Genomic DNA, 22,940 nt, shown 5'->3' on the forward strand with positions numbered 1-22,940 from the left:
ACATAAATGTAATTATGTTCTGAGTTTTATTTTATTTATTTATTCTAACTAAGTTTTAAAAATGCTGTTACAGGGACAGCTCTGAAAGACATCATGTGTAATAAGCTGTAGTGGCACACTCATCAGCCTGAATTTCATTTGAAGCCTTATATATTATATACTGTTATACTCAACTACCTGAGTAACACAGTGTTTAAAATCCTTTAGTAGTGAGAGATCATCAAATGAAGCAGAGCATACTCCTGCCCTCATTCTCACAATTTTTCCAAGTTTTCCCACAGAAGACCCAGTGTCTTGGGCACACTGAGCAACACTGCCATTTGCCCAAATGACCTTCTTCTCTAGAAGCTACAGTACACATGTTGGATGTGTGCTTCAGAAGCAGACATCGGTACCTCAGCTTGAGTTAGGGGCACTGCTCCAGAAGAGACCCTGGGCTCATCTGACAAATGGTCAAATAGCAAATCTCGTTTTCTTTCATAGAGTTAAAACTTGTGTTTTCTTCTGGCAAACGTCTGTACTTGTTGAAAGTTGGCTCTATGGGATCTGCCATAGAGAGAACTCTAGTTGAAGAACATTCTGGGAACATCTATTTATTGGATATTGACTGGAAAAGGAACCTCATTTATTGGACGAATGCTCAGGGACATCTGGTCTACTCAACTGGGTATTCTGGACAAAAGCTAGAGATCTGGACACAGCGTACTGGTAAGTAGGGGAGGGCATCTTGTTTTCCTCTCTGCTTTTATTTTTGCTTCTCAAATAACTAGGACCAAAAAAAAAAAAAAATCTTATCAAGTACTGATTTAAATAAATCTTCATGCCAGTGGAAAATACCCACTTCTTGAAAGTTTTATCACCTCTCAATAGCACCAGAAGGTGAAGACCAACTCTTTACTTATTGAAGTGTTAACTATATCTGATTTATTCTTGCTCTTAGGAGCTATGTGCAGATTGTCAGAAAGCTACTATGACTCAGGGAATCCTAGAGCTGTAGTAATAAGGTTTTTAAATTTTTACATTTCTGGCCTTAAATCAGGGGAGGATAGAAATGGACCTTTCATTCTTCAATTTTTGCATTGCAAATTTTTCTTACATGAATTTAGAAGTAATTTGCAATGCAGATCTAAGAGTGAACTAGCAAGATATTTTCTTAATATGGTATATATATTTTCTTCCCCCTCCCACACTCCTAAATGCCACACCCCATCCCCAAGTTCCGTGTACTCAGATTAACTGTAAACATCTACTTTATAAGGGAGAACTGCGACTTGAGTTCTGTGATTAGAACTAGATTTCTGAATATCTGTCCCTTGGGTCTCTGCCAAGTGCTAAGGACAGGTTTTAGTGCAAAAGGTGCTGTATTGAAATACATATCTCAGAGTCATCCTTCGGGGTAGTATATCTTACCAGAGAGCCCTGTTGGGTGACCACAAATACTGGCAGCAGCTCCCCAGTGATGTTCAGGGTTTACAAGAGAGTAACAATTTCGTTTGAGGTGTTTCTCATGTCAAGTGCTGAGTCCTTGTGTCTGTAATAGTCTTTTGTTACTGTAAACAACACCTGAGATAATCAACTTACAAAGAAAAAAAAAATAAATAAAGAAAAGAGGAAAGATTTATTTTGGATCATGGATTTAGAGATCCCATTCAGGCAGATCTGTTGCTTTTAGGCCTCTGGTGGGGATGAGGGATGGCAATGGTGGGGAGTGCATGGTGGAGAAAAACTGTTCTCCTTGTGACCAAGCAACAAAAGAGAGCAAAATAAAGAGGCTGGGGATCCATGATTCACATCCAGGCACACCGTGACTGACCTAAAGTCCTCTCACTAGGCCCCACCTCTTAAAGGTTCCACCAACTCTCAATAGCACCGCAAACTCAAGACCAAGTCTTTGGGTGACATTCAAGATCCAAACTATATTAATAAGACCCTGTTTCAAAATTTAAAAATAAAAAATGGATGGGGGCCTGGGGATGTGGCTCAGTGGCTGAAGCTCCCTTGGTACCAAAAAAAAAAAAAAAAAAAGCTCGAAGATTCTGTTTTAGAAATACAGTACCTGTCTATAGGAGCCAGGGAATATAGCTTAGTGACAGATCACTTGCCTACCATTCACAGTGTGCTGGGTCCAATTCCCAGCAACACACACAACACACATACACTCTCTCTCTCTCTCTCTCTCTCTCTCTCTCTCACACACACACACACACATACATGAAGTAGTATAGCATGGCTCAAAAGAAATTCCTGATAATTGGGCTCTCAACAGAATCTACAGAGGGCCAAGGTTGAGTCTATAATTCCAGAAGAGAAGTCAATATTCTCTGGATACAACAGAACCCAACAAAGGGAAGACAGCATCTGCATCTAGGATGGCCAGTCTGTTCTTACTAATTTATCAACCTTAAGTCATTTCTCCTTTTGCAGGCAGAGTAACTTCGTGGTTATGGGGAAAACTCAGATGTGTAAGTTCCTCCCTATGACAATGTGAGGAATAGTCAGGAAATGCTCCCCCACTAAGGCCCAGTACTAGGAATGACCTGCAGCCCATCGGCCCTTTGCATTCTGGCTTCCCTCTTCTGCCCCGTAGCCCACCCTCATGCCTCGCCTGTTGGTCTTTTTCTCTGGTGGTTAACATGGGAGTTCTTCCTGTGATACCCAGGGGTGTGCTGAAAATGATAACCACCAGCTCTTCAAGGACAAGTGAACATATATACTTACATATGTTTACAATAAAACTTACTGATGTAAAGGATATCAACCTACAAATGTTAAAAAACACACGATTTCTTTATTGTAAACTTTTCCCGTGGTTATTATGACTGATTTTCACAGAATGCTTTTTTATGATAAAGTCTTGGATCAAAAGCAATTCTGTTAGTTACAATTTAACTAAGTTTTAATAATCTTTGAATAAATGCTTGCTACTATCTGATTAGTCAATGATAGTTTTGAAGGAGTGTAGTTTCAACTTAGAGTTTGATACTTTTGTTTCCTTAGTGAAGTGATAAAGACTTGGAATTAGTTCATCAGTGACATAAATGACTTCTTTGCTGAATTGAATAATAAATTTCAAATACTAGAAAAATGTTTCCTTAATTTTGGGGGATATTTAAAGTATAATGGCTATAGATATGACACATGCAAGATGAATCTTATAATCATTTACATTTTATTACTTTCTTAGATTTAGACTAGGATCTGGCAAACGTTTTGTGTAAGAAGGCCAGATTGTACATATTTTAGGTTTAATGGGCTCTCTCTTGTTATAGCACTGAAGTAGTCATAGACAGAGTGTGAATGATCAGCAAAATTCCACTAAAACTTGTATCTACAAAACCAACCAAGGAGGCCGACTTGGCCCAAGGGCAATTGTTTTTATTTTTTTTAATTTTTTAATTTTGTTTTGTAGACCAGGGAATGGAAAACAGTCAAGCCCTGGTTTGTAGTATTTACAATTTTTACCATGTAAATACTCCCACGATGGCAGATTTCAAGCTACAATGTGACACATTATTAAATGTGGAGTTGGGAAGAGATGTGTGAGCAAACCTTTATTTAGTATCTCCACCATATGGGTACAATTGACATAAACATACAAGAGAATAGATACAAGTTGAGTGGCCCCAATCCAAAGATCTAAAATCCAGAATGTGATAAAATTTGACAGTTTTTGAGTTCTCACAAAATGGAATAAGTGGAAACTTTCATGGCTGGTCTGTCTGTTGACAAATTTTTTTAAATTTATTCTTTTTAAATATACATGACAGTGGAAGGTATTTTGACATATTATACATACGTGGAGTATAATTTATTCTAATTAGGATCTCATTCTTGTGGTTGTGCATGATGTGGAGTTTTACTGGTTGTGTATTCATATATGAACATAGGAAAGTTATTTCTGATTCATCATGTTTTTCCTGTTCCCATCCTTTCTTGTTTACCTTCATTCCCCTTTGTCTAATCCAATGATCTTTTATTCTTCCCTCCCCACCCCTTATTGTGTGTTAACATCCACCTACTAGAACATTTGGCCTTTGGTTTTTGGGGAGTGGCTTATTTCACTTAGCATGACAGTCTTCAGTTCCTTTCCATTCTCTGGCAAGTGCCATAATTTCATTCTTCTTTCTGGCTGAGTAATGTTCCATGGTGTATATGTACACATTTTCTTTATCCATTCACCTATTGAAGGGCACCTAGGTTGGTTCCATAGCTTAGCCATCGTGAATTGAACTGCTATAAACATTGATGTGACTGTCACTGTATTATGCTGATTTTAAGTCCTTTGGGTTAAACTGAGGAGTGGGATAGCTGGGTCAAAATGATGGTTCCATTCCACATTTTCTAAGGAACCTCCATACTACTTTCCAGTATGGTTGCATCAATTTGCAGCCCCACCGGCAGTGTATGAGTGCACCTTATCCCCCACATCCTCACCAACATTTATTGTTACTTGTATTCTTGATACCTGCCATTATGATTGGAGTGAGATGAAATCTCAGTGTAGTTTTAATTTGCATTTTTGTTGACCAATCGTATTTCTTATTCTGTGAAGTGGCTGTTCATTTCCTTTGCCTGTTTATTGATAGAGTTATTTGTTTGTTTGGTGTTCTTTTTTGAGTTCTTTATATATCCTAGAGATTAATGCTCTGAGGTGCAGGTGGCAAATATTTTCTCCTGTTCTGTAGGCTCTCTCTTCATATTCTTGTTTGCTTTGCTATGAAGAAGTTTTTAGTTTGATATCATCCCATTTATTGATTCTTGATTTTACTATGCCTGACATTTGTGGTGAGTTGTTGTCAAAGTTCAGATGCACCAAAAATATTGTATAAGTATTACCTTTTAGGCTACATGTGTAAGGCGTACATGAAACATCAATGAATTGTGTGTTTGGAGACTAGGGTCCCATCCCCAAAGTACCTCATCATTGTAAGAAAATATTCCAAAATCCAAAACATTTGGTCCTAAGCATTTTGGATAAAATTTGCATACTCAGCTTGTAATAGTGAACTGTAGGAGAACAGTTAGAAAGTAATGAGTAGTTGTTGCTTTCAATAAATCAGTATAATTCATTTAATTGTTAATATTGAATAATCAGCTTAAATGATTTTTTAAAATTTAATAATTGGCTATTGTAAGCTTGTGCAAATCAGCTTTGTTACCTCCTGTAAAATGACAGACACTACTCTAACCTTTCGATTTGATTTGTTTTAACCCTAATTATCATAACACCTACCAAAAACACCCTATTACACATTTAAGGAAACCAAGGCATAGAAGTTAACTGACATCATGTGATAGAACAGTATGTTTTTGGTTTTGGTACTAGGGATTGAACCCATTACCATTGAGCTTAGTAGTCCTTTTATTTATTTATTTATGTTTTTATTTTAAGATAGGGCCTCACTAACTTGTCGAGGCTGGCTTTAAATTTGGGAATCCTCCTGTCTCAGCCTCCTGAATCATTGGGATTACAGGTGCACACCACCAAAATGGAACAGGGTTTTGAATGAGCCTATCTGACTTGCTAGCCTGATATTGCTCTCACACTGTGTGCTAAATGGCATCCCAGTATTGCTGACATACCTAGCTGAGACCCAGTTGGATAACACTATGGTGGGTGTGGGTAGGAGTAGTGAGAGTGCTTTGCAGGCTACTGCCCAACTCAGCTATTCACGTCTAAAAACAGACATTTTGTGGCTTTTGTAGACTTGGTCCCTAGCATAACTGCGCCTTCTAGTTGTAAATTTCCTCATTGTCCATGCACTCCATCAGTGACCTTCCATACCACTGTAGGAATCACTGTGTCACAATCTCTGCTTTCCCCTAGCAGTTTCAGTTCTGTTGACTTGACATGCAGTGGACTGATTTTCATATTAACCTCTGAGGAGGAAAGAATGTGAATCTCAAGTTGCAGACCTGCATTTCAATGTAGGCTTTGCCACTTGGACATCAAACCTACAAGAATATAATGAGTGCCTCCTTTGCCAGGTGGCTACAGGGATCTACAGAGCTCATGTGACAAGGTGCTGGAACCAGAGCATGTGTGATAAGGCTCATCATGGAAATGAGAGCTGTCAGTTTGTGAGGGACTCTCACATCCTTGCCCCAACTCTTGTCTCCTTTCTTTCCTTGACCCAGAGTTTGAGTCAGCACATTGAATAGGTTGAAAGCCCTGTATAATAGAGTTCCTTTTCCTCCTTCAGTCTGCTCAGCAAATGTGGACATATCAACAGGGCACCTGTTCTGGCTGCCTTGCGACAGAGGTGCTATCCAGAAGACCAGCATTCCTGGAGCCGACACACATACCCTCTACAGCACCAGCAGCATCATACTGCAGCTGCTTCTCGACTGGCCCAGGAGGGTGCTCTATTGGGTGGAAAGTGGGAAACACTTGCAGAGTCTAACCCTGGATGGCAAAATCAGACAGGAGGTCTGGAGAGGCACCTGGACAGCAGACACCCAGATGGCCTTAGACCTGGGCTCCGCTAGCATTCTCTGGACTACCAAAGGGTCAGGTAAGCCCTTGTACTGCCAATGCACGTGAGGAAGCACCAGGGGACAGTGAGCTCTAGACAGTCCTATCTTTAGTATAATGCTTCTAGTCATTCTTTCACATTTGTTTTCAATTTTTTTAATTATTTTTTTTTGTCTGTGCTGGGGAAATTCTTTTTTGTTTTTAATTGACACACAATAATTGTACATATTTATGGAGTGCAGTGTGACGTTCTGACACATGTATGCAATGTGCAGTGATCAAATCAGGGTGCATCTGTCACCTGGAACATTTATCGTTTCTTTGTGGGGAGAACACTTGAAGTCCTCTCTCCTAGCCATCCCAGTTATTTCAAGAACTAGGTAGACACAGACAAATTCTGTGTCTACCTAGTTCTTGAAATAACTGGGAATAGAAGTTTGACAGTTAAAGCATGGATAGTCACCTCAAATTTGCCTCTGATCTAAAAGTGTAGTTTGGGGGAGGGGGATAGTAGAGGATAGGAAAGACAGCAGAATACAACAGACACTAGTATGGCAGTATGTAAAAAAGTGGATGTGTAACCGGTGTGATTCTGCAATCTGTATACGGGGTAAAAATGGGAGTTCATTTGAATCAAATGTATGAAATATGATATGTCAAGAGCTTTGTAATGTTTTGAACAAGTAATAATAAAAAATAAATAAATAAATAAAATAATCCCCCCCCCAAATAATAAATAAATAAAATAAATAAAAGTGTAGTTTGGGGATTTAGAAGATGGAAAACCTCAGAAATGACATACTTAATAACTTTTAAAATATACTCTTCGTAGCTTTTAAAATATACTTTGAATAGCTGTTTGTCGTGTCCAGGATTCACTTCTACTTCATTAAGTAGAAGTAATGAAACCAAAGTCCCATTGCCAATGAGGGCCAAGGGTTGCAGCTGTAACTTGGAAACAAGTACAGGTTATATCTGTGTAGCTGAGTTTGCTCATTTTCTTCCCCCGGAGTCTGTCCGTGAGGTCAGCTACATGCTGATGGCCAGGAGTTTTTAGTATACATGGAAGCAGCAAAGTCACATCTGACGTTCCCTCATGGCAGGACAAAGCCCCTCGCTTTCCAGGAGCTTAAAGCACCTCATTAGGCTATCTTTACATATAAAATAAAAATCTAGAAAACGTGATAGGAAGAGTATGTGATTCTTTATATTTGGGGTTTTTGAACCTCAATCTGACAGCACATGTGCACCTCACCCAAGCATTCTGTGGTGACAGATCACTTGTTCAGCATCCGCTTCTAAGACCTTGGCTCTTCCTTAGGGTTGCAAAGTCTGAGTCTCCTAAAAAATAGAACGTACTCTTTGAACAAGTCATGGAGTGATGGGCTCATCGCGGCCCATGAGCCCTACCTGGTGACGGTGGACCAGGCAGCTCTTGTGCTGTGGAACAGGAAGACGCTGGAGCCCTTCTCAGTGCTGAAGGAATCATACGTAAAGAAAATGATCATCTTGGCAGAGAACCAGGAGGTGCCGGGTGAGTCCTTCTTTGGTCTGGTTATTCTTTGACTCCGCTTCACTAGACCCTTCCCGTTGTTGTGCTTTTCTAGGATCCGATCCTGGGTGCCTGTACATGTGCACAGGCAGTTGTCTCCAGCCACAGTTCAGCAGGCTGTCTCCCTAAGGTCTCTGTGTGTTGGAAACACAAGAATCCAACCCATTTCTTCAAGTTCCTTAATGACATAAGTCTCTTAGCAATATTCAAAGAAGGGTGCAGGCCATCACCCCTTTTGAAAGTCATCTTGCACATCAGCATATTCAAGCCTTTTTGGTATTTAAAAAAAAAAAAAAAAACATTTAATTTGCTCTAAACCAGTTTCCCAAACTTATTTATCAAAGAAACCATTCTTTCCCTCCATGGAACTGAACCAGGCACCCTTAATCACTGAGTCACATCCCCAGCCCTTTTTTTATTTTTATTTTTTTTATTTTGACACAGTATCTCACTAAGTTGCTTAGGACCTTGCTAGGTTGCTGAGGCTGGCTTTAAACTGGCAATCCTCCTGCCTCAGCTTCCAGAGCTGCTGGGATTACAGGGGTGTGCCACCATGCCTGGCTAAGTAGTATCTCAAAGGGGACCCTCTGTGACACTCCTTTAAGGTTGTGGATGCAAGTTGAGTTTCCCTTGTCTGAAATACTTGAGACACGTTTCAGATTTTGAATTTTTTTTTTTGAGTTTTGTAATGTTTGCATATAACTAATATTTTGGGGAAGGTACCCAAGTCTAAACACAAAATCCAGTTAACTTTATATACATCTTATGCACATAGCCTGAAGATAATTTTATAAATTATGTTTAGTGCTCCTGCATTATGACTATGACCTGTCCCATGAGGACAGGTAGAGAATTTTCTACTTGTGACATCGTGTTGGCACTTACAGGGTTGTAGATTTTGAAACATTTTGGATTTCAGATTTTTTGGATTTGGCATGCTCAACTGGTACCAGGAAAAACAGTGCTCTTGCTTTTATTGAAGTTGTGTCAGGGTTATTTGAATGAATCTGCTTAAGGTTGCTTTCCTTTCTTTTTCTTTTGAAAAATGTTGTTGGCACAGAGCCCCCGCCCCTTCCCGCCACACACACAAAAAAATCTGATCTTGAATCACAAGGCAGGAAAAGAGGAAATTCATATCACAGGCGTCATTGTCATTGTTAGCAGATGTAGCTGGATGTCTTGAAGTGGAAACACAAAGGACAAATGCATTCCTTCTGTATACCCGATCTCATTCTGTCCTCCCATTCCCCTCCTCTGTCCAAACTGCCTTACTTTTTCTTTTTTTAAAGATGTTGATGGACCTTTATTTTATTCATTTATTTATTTGCGGTGCTCAGAATTGAACCCAGTACCTCACACATGCTAGGCAAGCGCTCTACCATCAAGCCACAACCCCAGCCACCGAACTGCCTTACTTTTTGACTCACTGGTTGATTACGCCTGATTTTAAGAGTTAGAAGCATTAGGCATAGGGACAGATTTCTTAGGTGGTGAAGTGTGCCAGTAAAGTTGATTTTCTGTAACAAATCCAATCTTTATTATTCTAACAAATCTGTTCAGTTGCTACAATGGTTGCTGAAGAGCACTAATGATAACTTTTAGGATTGTAATTAATGCTTTTCAGCAAATGAGGACCCATTATATGCTGGCCCTTGTTCAAGACCACAGGATGCTATAGCAGGAAAGCAGAAGGACAGTTATGCCTCACTTAATGATAGGGATATCTTCTGAGAATGTGTAATGTTAGTGATGTCGTCACTATATTAACATCATATAACGTACCTACACAAGCCCACAAGCCCAGATGGAATAGACCATATACACCTACTGTACATATTTGTATGTGCTAGACTTTGTTTTTTTTAACCCAAGGCACTTAACCAATGAGCCCACATCCACAGCCCTTTTTTATTTAGAGACAGGGTATCACTAAGTTGCTTAGGGCCTCACTAATTGCTGAGGCTGGGCTTTGAACTTGCCATCCTCCTGCCTCAGCCTCCAGGGCCACTGGGGTTTCAGGCATGGACCACAGTGCCCAGCTGGGCTAGACTTTTATATGACTGGCAGCATGGTAGATTTTTTTTTAAACACCAGTATCATTACAAACACATGAGTAATTCGTTGTGCTTGACATGAGAACAGCCTCAACTTTATATGATGTTAGTGACATCACTGAGTGCTAGGAACTTTTCAGCTTCATTTTAATCTTATGAGATTATTGTCATAAGTGAGACTGTTGTTGACTGAAATGTCAATCATACTACACATAACTGTACTTTTTATTCCTCAGACTGGAATAGAGTAGCAGATAGTGAAAAAAATTAAGGTTAAAGTTTTTAGACTGGCAAGAAGAAAACAATTTGCCCAAATTCAAAGCCAGTAGATAATGATCTAACGTACCACTCTTAATCTAAGGATGTAAATTCGAGGCAGTTTCACTTTTTATTCTTATGAAGTAGAAAAATGTTGGTACTCAGCCATGACATGTCTTTCTGGAAGAGGGGGACAATAGGAGCATGCCCCCATTGCTGAGCCATACCAGCCTGACTTGCTGAAGCAGTGGTTTGCTCTAGATCCTGAGATTGAAGGAGCCACAATGGTCCCTCCTACTCTTCCTCCTCCACCACCTCTACTATGCACCCAGTCCTCTGTTCCCTGTCGGGATGGGAAGGAATGTATTTCTCGGGAGTCCCTCTGTGACGGCCAGCGTGACTGTCAGGATGGCTCCGATGAAGAGAACTGCTCCCAGCTCTGCCACAAACCAGGTCTGTCACCCTCTCCTGTCCTCAGTGTTTTGTGCCAGGTACTCTGAGTTGGCTTTGAGCGTGCCATGAATTGTCAGAGTGTTGACTTGACCAGAGTCATGCTGACTTTCCCTAGGCAGATTTGCATAGATGAAAGCCACAGCCTGTCAGGATTCTGATTCTATGAGTGCCCATTTTACCACATTTAAGCCACGTGCTAGACTATTACTTCCTTGCTGCTTCAAATTTTCTAAGTGTTCCAATCTGACCTAAATGGCCCACTTTTAACAGAGGTGGTCTTACAAGTCATCAGAGTAACCAAACACGAGGCTTTAGTTAAATGACCTAGCTTAGCTCGCTGGTTTAGTTGACCTGAGCACGTTATGAATCAATTAGATATTAGAACTCAGATTAAACAAGATGAAGTCTGTTTACACCTCAGATTCCAGAATGAGAGTGAATTCATCTCAGTTTGGACCTTCTGTCTGACTGTGCTAGCTCTGGCATTTTCCATTTAAGGAGTCTTCCAGTGTCTGGATGGAAGAAGGTGCATAGAGGAGAAATACCACTGCGATGGGGCTCAGCACTGCTTGGATGGGTCTGATGAGCTCAGCTGCTGGAAGCCTGTCGAAGAGTGTTCTCTGCGCTGTGACAACAAGACTCGCTGCATCCCTAAGAGCTGGCTATGTGATGGAAACCCAGACTGTTCTGACAAGAGAGATGAACAAGGATGTGGTAGGTTTCAAGGGGCTTCCTGAAAGTATTTTAAACAGTATTAGAGTTGCTGCTGCTTTTTCATAGTAGGTAGGTTCTAAATGAGCAGATATGGAACCATCCTCATTCCTGGAAGTAATGCCAGGTTGGGTACCTATAGAGCCTCTGGTCACAATGTTTTTATCAACTGACTGATACTTAGCCTCTTTGCATATGTACTTCTGTTGAAAGGTGTCATGATATCTGTTGTTGATTCATCAGCATTGAGCTCACAACACTGCCATTCAGCCCTTAACACAGCTTACCTAATACAGGTATTTCTCCTTAAAGCAAGTCACAGCTATCTTGTGCTCAGGAACATTAGACAGCATTTCAGCCCTGTGCTAGGAGGCCATTCAATAGAAAAATCACCAAAATGAGACTAAATAGACTGCAAAAAGTACACTTATAGTTTAAGAGCCAACATAAGAATGCCCCAGTGCGTCTATTTGACCTCTGCTGGGAACTTGCACATTGAGTGACTCAAATTTCTTGCCACTATGCATGTGTCTGCAGATGACATGAGAGTATGGAAGTACTGACCTGAGGTTACAAAGAAAGTAAGTAGTTGAATGTGCAAATACTGAATCCAAAAATGAGGATCATTGACTCTCTTTTCTACAGATGTAACAGACTAAGATAAAAGGTCTTGAGGTAGAGGGATCTTAGAGATCAGCCCCAATGCTCCCCTCTATTACAAGACCATATAGTGGGAAATCCATCTATGCTCCAAAGTTCCTTTATGTTGAGTTAGACTCTGCCTCCTTGAAGATTTAAATTTTGGTCTCAGCTTCCGCCTTGTGGGATCGTGTAGAAGAGAAAATTGGGAGAATCTAAGTGGGAGGAGGGAAGCTGGGTAAGCTACTATGTTAGTCAGCCTTCTGTCCTTGTGACCAAGCTACTGGACAAAGAACAACTTAGAGAAGAAATGTTTATTTTGGGCTCATGATTTCAGAGATCTCAGTACATGGTTGGCTGGCTCCATTGCTCTGAGCATGAGGTACGGCAGAACCTCATGGCAGAAGGATGTGGTGGAGAAAAGCTGCTCAGCTTGTGGCAGTCAGGAGGCAGAGAGAGAAAGAGGAAGGGGCCAGGTCACACCTCTAACCACACCCCACCCACCTTTAGTCATCACCCAGTAGTCCATTCAGCTATCAGTGAATTATCTACAAATTAATTATTCCACTGAAGAGGTCAGAGACCTAATTATTTCTGAAAGCTCCATCTCTGCACCTTGTTATGCTTCCAATACGTGAACTTTTCAGACGAAGTTCCAGATCCCAACCATAACAGGTACCATGATAGATTTGAATGTGGAGGTGACTGCATAGCCAGAGGCTATGACTGCATTTGGATCCGTGACAATATCAGGAGGTACGAGATACAGGAAGGAAGGTAAATCATACTCAAGGTATGATTTACTTTTTAACAGCTATTATAGTTTTTCCTAGGCTTGATTCTTTCTCTTAGATGTTTATCAAGTAACATCTATGTATACGTATTGAGTTTAAGAATGTAAATTATAAAATATTTTGAATGTTGTGGAAGGTTTTTTTTTTTTTTTTGATAGATAAATAAAGGACCCAGAGAGGTGTCCTTACTCTCTGCCTATCCCAGTGTCCTATACATCCTCCCACCCCTGTCCCTCAGCCCTTGATTTCTAGGACAAATAGCAGATTTTCAGGGTATCTTCTGGTTGGGGCTTGAGCTCCTTATTAGGCCCTTTCTGACCCAACTTTGGACTAGAACCACCTTCCTGCTCTAACACTTGCTTGGGCTAGTTCCTAAAATGAAGTGTTAGCACTAAACTGAGGGACCTTCTAGCCATTTTATTTGTCATTGAATTGCTTCATATGTGGTTTAGTTCTCACCTAAAGCTTTTATTTTTTCAGTTCATGAGAAATGCAGCCCATCTGAATTTAGATGTGAGAATGGCCAGTGCATCACTTTCTCTCTGCATTGTGATGGGAACCGAGACTGCCTGGACCACTCAGATGAAGAAGACTGTCCTGTTGCCTGGCCCCTGCGGTGCCCACCAGGGGAGGTGAAGTGCAGGAGGAGTGGAGAATGTGTGCTGGCAGAGTGGATATGTGACCATGACCTGGATTGCAAAGATGGAAGTGATGAGAAGGTAGGACACTCTTCTTTCAGGAAAAGGGGAGTTTAGTCACCCATCAGAATCTGTGGGGGGATTGGCTCCAAGACCGCCTCATAGACATTCAAATATTCACAGAGGCTCAAGTTCCTTATATAAAATGGTATAGTATTTGCTTATAACCTGAGCACATCCTGCAAGATTCTTTAGATCATTTCTAGATTAATTATAATACCTAATGCAAAGTTAAATGTTATATAAATAGTTGTTATAGTTTATTGTGTAAGGAATAATATCAAGGAAAAATGTATATATTTAGTACAAACACTATTTCTTTTGCAAATATTTTGGGTCTGGGTTAGTGGAATCCATGGACAAAGAACCCATAGATACGGAGGGCCAACTGTGGATTTCTAATCACAGCATAGTACATGATTTCTGTGGAAAATTTGGGAAAATGCAAGACCAGAGAAGTCACCATAATCACTCCCCAGAAAGCCACTCCTAGCTACATCAAAGTGTCCCAAATGTTAACAGGAGGCTGTTGAAATTCATGCTTTCAAGAGGCATATTTGTGTTGTAGGAGATTTGCAAGTGGTAGCATGTGATAACCATGACATAAATGTCCTACCTAGATATGTGGTCTGAAGGACTGAACAACCCTGTCACTAGCTCTACTTAATTGTCACTATGAATTTTACTAAAGCTCCAGCATGGTATAGATGCAGCTTGGACTCAAATTCTACTGCTTGCATGTGACCTCAACAAGGACTTATTGCTAAGTGTTCGATTTCCTCGTCAGAAACTGTGGATTTAGGATACATCTTGTCCTGCCAGAGGGGCTGAGAATGTATCTAAAGGCTCCAGGGACTAGCAAGTGCATAGATGTCCCTCTCCCTTCGAGTACCCAAGTCAGTGTAGGTGCAAAATATGCTCAGTGTTAATTTGCTGGGGTATGTGTTACCCAGGGCAGGCAGAATTCTGCATCAGTGTTTCTAGAACAATTCCTTTGCTGTTTCTTAAATTAAATGAAGGCTTCCCAATCGGTCTGTGTGTCAAAAATTAGACGTTGCTTCCCACTACTTGATATCCTAAACTCCAGCTACAGAAAGACTTTCTCATAATTCATGTCACTTCTGAGATTTTGAACTCCATCTGGCCTCCTTAAAGTGCGGGCTTGAGAGCAGTCTCCTAACCCAAGCCTCCTTCCCCCAAGCTCCCTTTCTGGGCTCTGGATGCCGGAGCTGCTGACTGCATCGCTGTCTCTTCAGGACTGTGACCCTGAGGTGCTTCAGTGTGGCCCGACCCAGTGGAGCTGTGCCAGTAGAGACCAGTGTGTGCCTGACTCCTGGCACTGTGACGGGCACAGTGACTGCAGGGACGGCAGTGACGAGGCTGGATGTAAGTAAAGGGAGCCCTCCATGTGGGCGGGACAGGGGTGCAGAGGTCATTGGCTTTCAAGGGCTCCCCTCGCTGGTGGCTAACTGTGGGAATGAGCAACCAGCTCACAAGCACATGCTATAGAACCAGAAATCTGTTCCTCAAACGGAGGCATCTTGATTATACACAGGGAGACCATGCTGAGGGAGGGATCCCTGGGGGCCAGAAAACAACTCTTAAGTAAGAAGCCATCCCTTGCAGGCCCCCCTCAGAAGTGCCTGGGTTCTGAGTTCCGGTGCGGCACCAATGCCTGCCTGAGCCTCAGCGAGGTGTGTGATGGGAAGGAAGACTGTTCTGACGGCTCTGATGAAGGTGGAGCGTGCTCGCTGGCAGCCTGCAGCCCAGGACAGTGCTCCCACACCTGCTACCCGTCCCCAGCCGGGCCCGTGAGTTGCTTCTGTTCTTTAGCAGCTATAAACTTGGTCTAGGGAAAGTAGGCAGTGGTCTCGTTCAGGTTGTCCCTGAGTGCTCCTTGACCTCTTAAGTCTTACATAGCAGAGCTGTCTTGACCATCCACTGATCTGCCTGAGCCTTCTGGCTCCAGGTGAGACTTTTTTTTAGCTCCTTTCCTATCTCGAATCTCCTGGAACCTTGCCACTCAGCTTGTAGAAACTATGACCATCTGAGCTCTAAATGACATGGAGGGCTAAGTGAGAACTGTTGTGGATTGTCCTAAGAGCCAAACAGTCCCCTCATGCTGCAGGAAATTGTCTACCTGCTTCTAAACAGTTGCATCCATGTGAGTATTTGGAATCTGACCTGCCCTTAAATGGTGAACTCTCTGGGCTCTAGTTAGTATTGTTGGTTGGCAGAACACAGTGAACTTGATTCTAATGGACAAGTCGGGGAAAAACTGTTCTGGTATCGGGTTGTACTGGCATCTTTGTTGGTAGACAGCCAGCTAGATAAGTCTGCATGCCTCTCCCCGCAGTGATCCTGCTTAGGCTCTGGGTGTCCTGGGCTGAACTTGGACCCATGATGGTAAAAAGGGTATAAGGGGTGTGGCATGGTTGATAAGGCAAAGAGAATTGACTATACTAAATATAAAGTTGGTTCTTAGAACAGTTTGAGTTGTCAGAATTCAACACAGCCCCATACACATTTCATTCCAAGGTTGATGCCATTTTGTCAATGTTGTTCTGTCTTCAGAAATTTTTAATGTCTTCTTGTCTCTTTCAGATATGTGCTTGTGAGCAAGGCTTTCAGCTGGAGAGCCGTGGTCGGATCTGCCAGGATGTGAATGAGTGCCAGGAGTCGGGTAGTAGGCCTTGTAGTCAGACCTGTGTCAATACCCAGGGCTCCTACATCTGTACCTGTCGTCCTGGCTACTTGCTGGAGCCTGATGGCCATACCTGCAAAGCGACAGGTACACTGGAGCTGCACATATTTTCAGAGCCCTGGATTGTGAGCTTTGAGTTCCTAAATCTTCCAGGAATCCCAATGTAAATCTGTCTTTCTTATATCCTAAATGCTCCTGCTTGTTTTTCTTCAAAAAAAGAGCCAAGAACCTCCCCACAGTTATCCCTTCAAACCTTGCATTTCACACTGAATTAATCTTATCTGCTAATAAGATGTCACTGTAACAGAACCATAATTCTGGCATTTGTAACCATGGCTCAACCTTACCTGTACAGTCGAGCATTTTTTTCTGGTCTGCCTGCTCCCAAATACTTAGTTAGAAGAGAATTAAAATGGAAAAAAAATTTCTAAGTATCTTTAACTATGGTTATTATTCTAACCATTACATCATGAAGAACTACTCATCTTGTTGGCATCTTAGCCCTGTCAGTGAGAAGGCAAGAGACTACTTTGTCCTTTAATTCATTAGTCAGTGCTGGCTTTTACTGTTCAAATTCCTTTATGACTGTTGAAAGCAATTCTTATTTGACAGGTGCTGAACCAGTCCTGCTTGTTGCAATTCAGTTTAACCTATTCCTCTATGGACTGAGAAGCTTGAAAGAAGATATTCTTGCAACCACAGACAAGAACCTGATTATTTTCTCTGTTGACTATGATTTAGTGGATCAAAAAGTCTTCTGGGCAGATCTCAATGCAGAAAGTATAAAGTGGATAAGTATGGACACTAAAAAGAAAGGGACCGTGGTAAAAGGTATTGCACCCTTTAAGGCTTCCATTCCATGCTTATCAAATACACATTGCATAAAAAATAAAATGAGTGGCTGTTTACATTCAAAACATGAGTTTGATCATATTTCTTTTGCTAAAAGAGGCCAAGGCTTGCTAGTTGGTGGGAAATGGAAAGGTGCATGGTGTTCTCAGTAGTCATGAGGGTCTGTAAAAATATCAGCTGGTGACCATTATCTCTAATGGTCATCTACTATAGGAGGGGGGGAGAATTTTAAAGATTTGCTGCGTTGGAGATGCATATAGAAGATGGAAAATTAATTAACATGGTGTACAATTCCAGAGCCTTTGAACTCAAAGCTAGTAAAAGTTACCACTCAACAGTGTACTCATGTTAAATTATTTCTTCTCTTCAGGTATAAAGTCAAACTGTCTAATGGTCGACTGGATTGGGAGGAATCTCTACTGGACTGATGGGACAGCTGGTCAGATTTTGGCCATTCAGTTGACTGCCATTTGGAGAGGGAAATCTGAGTATACAATTGTCCTGGATGATGACTTGACTCAGCCCCAATCTTTGGCATTGGATCCCCTAAATGGGTGAGTCCAGGTGTCAGAATGACTGGTCAAGACCTAGAAATTGGTTATTCCTCCTTAGTTCTAGGTTGTTTGTGTTCCCTATCACAGAATGAATGGAAAACTTACTAAACTTTAGATCTATAGTGATATGGGTCAGCTATACAAAAGTAATCTTAGAAACTCTGGAAAAAGATCTAATTTCAGTAAAATGAGATAAAAGTATTGTTCGCTCAGTGGCTCACCTATATTTTTTTCTGCTCAAATAGACATATATACCTCTGGACCTTTATGACTTTAAAATTATGAGTAAGTGTGGAACCTAAGAAAAATGTGAAATTTACAATAATATGAGTTTTTGGCAAGCTTGGTTTATTCCATCTAGAATCTTTTTTCCTTCTGCAAAAGCAAAGAATTTAAAGTTAACATTCCCATCTCCTCACTGGGAGGCCTTATGGATAGCAAATATAAGAAAAAGATACAAGAAATAAGATCCAAAGGTAACCCAGATTGGGTACCCTCTCTCTTCCTTCTTACCTTTTTAATACTTTTAACCAGGAATCTATCAACATGGTCCTCCAGAAATGGGCAGTAGTTTTCAATGCATCTAATAGCCTATGGTTAAGAATGAAGTCTAAGGCATGCATATGCCCATGAAACTATCCTACTTTTTAGCTAAGGAAAGATTGGCAGGTTCCCTGGATATTTCCAGGCTAGGCACTAATGTACTCTCAGAATTCATGTATCACTGTTGTGATAGATACTATACCCTCTAATGATGTCTAAACAATCACCATGAAATGTCAAGGAAAAGTGTACTTTAATACTTCACAAGTGCACTTGGACCCAATTAACGCTGAAGGAAAAAATAACTGAGCTGTAAAACAGTGTTTTAAGGAATGCATTGACCTTATATTCTATAAGGCAAGGCAATACATTATCTTAAAGTTGACTTTTATTTGCACAGATTAATGTACTGGTCCGAAATTGGAGAAGAACCTCAAATAGAGCAAGCTGGAATGGATGGCAGTGACAGGAAAATACTCATCAGTCAAGGTCTTGGACGGCCAACTAGCATAGCCCTCGACCAGTTAAGTTGGAAGATATTCTGGTCCGATGACAAATTTCACTGTATTGGCTCTGCCAACCTAGATGGTACTGGCATTAGTGTAAGTGTCCTTTTGACTTTAGGCTTGTTTGAAATGTCATGTGTCTCGTATGTAAAACTCACCCTAGAAAAGTCACCTTCACCATTTTAGATGTTGCAGCTAGCACAAATCAAGAACCCCTTTTCAGTTGCTGTGTTTGAAGATGAAGTCTTCTGGTCCGAGATGAAGACAAGAACAGTGCAGCGTGTGCAGAAGATGACAGGCAAGAACAGGGCTGTCCTCATCAAGCGTTCTGGACAGCCCTATGGACTCAAGGTATATAGTATGCTCTTTAAGTTATTCCCCTAGTTCTCCCCAGAAAGGCTGTACGTATGAGTTACATGAGCTGCCTAAATACCAAACAGTGACATACATCTATAATGATTAAAAAGCAAAATTTAGGGGCTGGGACTGTAGCTCAGTGGCAAAGTGCTTGCCTAGCATGTGTGAGGCACTGGGCTCAAGTCTCAGCACCACATAAAATAAATAAATTAAGGTATTGTGTCCATCTACAACTAAAAAAAAAATTTAAAAACTAGGGGTTGGAGTGTACCTCGGTGGTAGAGTGTGTACTTAGCATCCATGAACCTAGATTTATTTTCCCAGGCTAGGAAAAAAAATTATTTATTTAAAATAAGTAGATAAATATTTATTTATAAAAATAAATAAACAAGTGAAAGAAGAATTTACTCACGTTGTTTTTCTGTTTTTAAGAATTCAGTAATACATAACAGCAACTGGCTATTTTCTTCCAGATAATGCATGAGGTGCTACAGCCCAGGTCTTCTAATCCTTGTCTGGACACTGGATGTTCTCACTTGTGCCTTCTGAGTCCACGATCCAAGGGAAGCTGTCATTGTCCAGTGGGGCTCCTGCTTGCAGATGATGGAACCACCTGTGTCCCACTCAAGGAGTCTGCGTTTGTGTTTCTTGTACTACCCACAGTTATCATGCAGGTACTGTTCCCAAGCTTTTCCTTACATATCTGAAACAGACTGTTTCAGACTGTGGGTGTTTGAATTCTCCACATACAGGTGTCAATGGGAGGGGCCCTTTCCCTTGGAATATTCTTCACCTACAACTTAAATTTCAGTACTCGGTATGTGCTGCTTGCCATCATGACCAAAATAAGGTATTCCAAAATACTTGAATGAAGACCATGCCTACTTAAAATTCCCTGAAGAAGTTCTTAGTATACCAGAACACAGTGAGGGTAGAGATCTGAGAGTGGGCTTACCTTTGCTTAGTTGTCCAAGGACCTAGTTGATGATGCAGAGACACTCTACATACAAGCAGCTCAGCAGGTTCTAGCCTGGAGAGGAAGCTCATCTAATGAAGAAACTTGTTTTAAGTTACAGGAGGAGAGTCTGGTGGTGGTGCCTGCCTGTAATCCCAGTGGCTCAAGAGGCTGAGACAGGAGGATCTGAGTTCAAAGCCAGCCTCAGCAAAAGCAAGGCACTAAGCAATTCTTTGAGACACTGTCTCTAAACAAAATTCAAAATTGGGCTGGGGATGTGGTTCAGTAGTTGAATGCCCCTGAGTTCAATCATTGATACCAAAAAAAAATTATTATAGGAGTAGATAGTCATAACAAACAAGTCACCCCTAACCTCTACCATCCAGAGGACTTGTCAACTTTGGTATTTTAAAAAAGAAATTTTGGGGTGGAAGATTGGTTTTGGAAATTCACTAGTAGAATCTCATTTAAAGAGGAAGACATTCAAGAGATGTACAAATCTTCAAAACACATAGATTCTAGGAAGTTTCAGTCCTTGAAGCTCTAGGAAGGGAACAAAAGAACTTCTCTCTGCTTTCAGAAGGTAGAATATCTGAAAATCTGAAACTTAGGAATCCTAATGTTAATGCAAAATCAATGAAGAGTCAGACTAGACCAATTCAGTTCTACCGTCCTAAATTTTTTTCCCCCCATAGGTCTATCTGAAAAGTCTAAAAGCTTTCCCAGGACAAGGAACTTTACCAGAACATAGAATGCTTCCTTTTACCAATGTGGACCAGCTTGCATCAATGGATTATATCGTCCAGGAAAAAACTCTCTATCTCTCAGAGTTGAATCATGGTGATATCAGGCTGCTGAGGCTTAAAGATCCTGGCACACTTGCGTGGAGGAAAATCACTTCTGTGAAGGGGACTGTGGTTGACCTTGCTGTGGACTGGCTGAGTGGAAACGTATATTGGATTGACAGTGAACAGCCGCGTATCAGTGTAGGTTCCTTAAAAGCCCAGTATCCTATTGTCTTGCTCAGTGAAAATCTTTACCGCCCAGTGTCTGTGGTACTCCACCCACCTACTGCAGTCATGTGCTTCGTGGACCTGGGTTCCCTAGATGATAGGAAGCGTGGTTCCAGCATTGAATGTGCCTCCATGGATGGCAGCAGGAGGAAGATGCTATGGCGGAAATCCCAGGTGCCTGTGGGATTGGCCTTTTCGGATTCAGGGACCCGCCTGTACTGGGCTGATACTGGTAAGCAGTTGCTAACGGCACCCTAAACCTTGAAGCCAGAGTGAAATAATGAAGTTCTGGCTCTCTTGTCTTCAGCCACAATTTCAATCAGCTTTTTTGTTCTGCATGAACATTTTCTACCAACACATCCTAAACAATCTTCTCCCGTCCTAAGTGGCATGTCATAGCCCACAGAGTCATGCAGTTCCTCTCGTGAAATAAAAATTGAGAACTTAAGAAATCTGCATGTGTAACTTGTTGTATCGCTGTTAAAGAGGAATGAATGAAGCAGACCTGATTTTAGAGAAGGCATGGCAGACAGGAGGGGAGGCAGGACATGGCAGATAGAGCTACAGGATGTAGGATGGGTGTTTGGGCCAAATGAAATTAACTGAACCTCTCTTCCTAGGAAGAGGACTCATAGAAAGTATTCAACAAGATGGCTCTAGACACAGAGTAGACCGCCAAGGGATTCAGGGCCTTAACCTCTTTACGTTTGGTCAAGGCATGATGTTCTGGACAACAACTGATGATGGTAGGTCTTGATTCTCCATCCAATTATCTTTGTGATCTGAATTTACTCCTGGATATCCAGAGAGTATCTGCTACTAGGGCTTAGCACCAGTCTTTGGCAGTATCTGGCCTTTGGAAGAAAAACTACTCTGGAAAAGGATACTGTAACAGTGATTCCGTGACTTGGGGAGAACTTCTAGTTATTTGGTTTTTGTTCCTATGAATAAGCTTAGTTCCTTTCTTCCTGAAATTCCTGACTTTCATATGAGGCTCTCTGCTTTTGATGATACCATGGTTATGTTAATTTTCTATCACTGAGACAAAATACCTGAGATAATCAACTTAAAGGGGGAGTTTATTTTGATTCATGGTCTCTCAGGTTTCTGTCCATGATTACTTGACCCTGTTGCCTTGGGGCCTGAACATCATGGTAGCAGCATGTGGTAGAGGAGGTTTCTCACTCTTGGAGGGGGAAACAGAGGAGGAGGAGGGCCCAGGGTCTCAATATCCCCTTCTCTAGGGCACACCCCTAATGATATAACTTCTTTCTACTAGGCTCCACCTCCTAGAGGTTCTAGCACCTTCCAGTAGAGCTACAGGCTAAGGATCCCACCTCAACACGTGGACCTTTGGATAACATTTATCCAAGCTATAGCCATGGTATAGTACACAGAGAACTGGGCTAGGAATTAGAACTAGGTGGTATGCCTGCTATCAGTCGTTCTAACACCTTACCTATAAAATGAAGACAGTACCTCTCTTGGTTGATTAAGTACCCTTGAGAGTACTAAGTAAGTTAACAAGCATTCTAACATGGAATTTCTCTTATTTCAAAGGGATTATACTAAATCAGTGTTCTAGTGTATTGTTTTTATGTATATTAGATTTTGGTGTATAAATTTCTGACTCATGTCTAAAGAAACTATAAAATTCTGTTTATGATAAATCTTTATCTCTTTATATTTTAAAATGCCAGTCCATTGGCTAGTTGGGCTAGTCACATCAGAATTGGAAGGAAAAAAACAAGTTTTCAGCTCCTACTTGAGAGATGCTAATTTATTAAGTACATTGTGAGACCTTCGCTATCTAATTAGGTAC

General features: G+C 41.2%; 1 protein-coding gene across 1 annotated transcript in view; it reads left to right on the forward strand.

Annotated features, from left to right (window-relative positions):
* Window positions 1–22,940, forward strand: part of LOC114081118 (low-density lipoprotein receptor-related protein 2-like) — a 46,817-nt gene that overhangs the window by 16,979 nt on the left and 6,898 nt on the right. Inside the window, exons 13-28 of the mRNA XM_034635224.2 lie at window positions 484–708; window positions 6,204–6,515; window positions 7,797–8,009; window positions 10,601–10,792; window positions 11,291–11,506; window positions 13,417–13,655; window positions 14,891–15,020; window positions 15,261–15,445; window positions 16,239–16,425; window positions 16,951–17,169; window positions 17,561–17,744; window positions 18,688–18,889; window positions 18,980–19,144; window positions 19,624–19,824; window positions 20,801–21,350; window positions 21,739–21,864. Of these exons, the coding sequence (XP_034491115.2) occupies window positions 484–708; window positions 6,204–6,515; window positions 7,797–8,009; window positions 10,601–10,792; window positions 11,291–11,506; window positions 13,417–13,655; window positions 14,891–15,020; window positions 15,261–15,445; window positions 16,239–16,425; window positions 16,951–17,169; window positions 17,561–17,744; window positions 18,688–18,889; window positions 18,980–19,144; window positions 19,624–19,824; window positions 20,801–21,350; window positions 21,739–21,864 (3,546 nt within the window). The remainder of the gene's footprint in view (window positions 1–483; window positions 709–6,203; window positions 6,516–7,796; window positions 8,010–10,600; window positions 10,793–11,290; window positions 11,507–13,416; window positions 13,656–14,890; window positions 15,021–15,260; window positions 15,446–16,238; window positions 16,426–16,950; window positions 17,170–17,560; window positions 17,745–18,687; window positions 18,890–18,979; window positions 19,145–19,623; window positions 19,825–20,800; window positions 21,351–21,738; window positions 21,865–22,940) is intronic.

Source organism: Marmota flaviventris, chromosome 3, assembly GCF_047511675.1.
Source record: "Marmota flaviventris isolate mMarFla1 chromosome 3, mMarFla1.hap1, whole genome shotgun sequence".
NCBI lineage: Eukaryota > Metazoa > Chordata > Mammalia > Rodentia > Sciuridae > Marmota > Marmota flaviventris.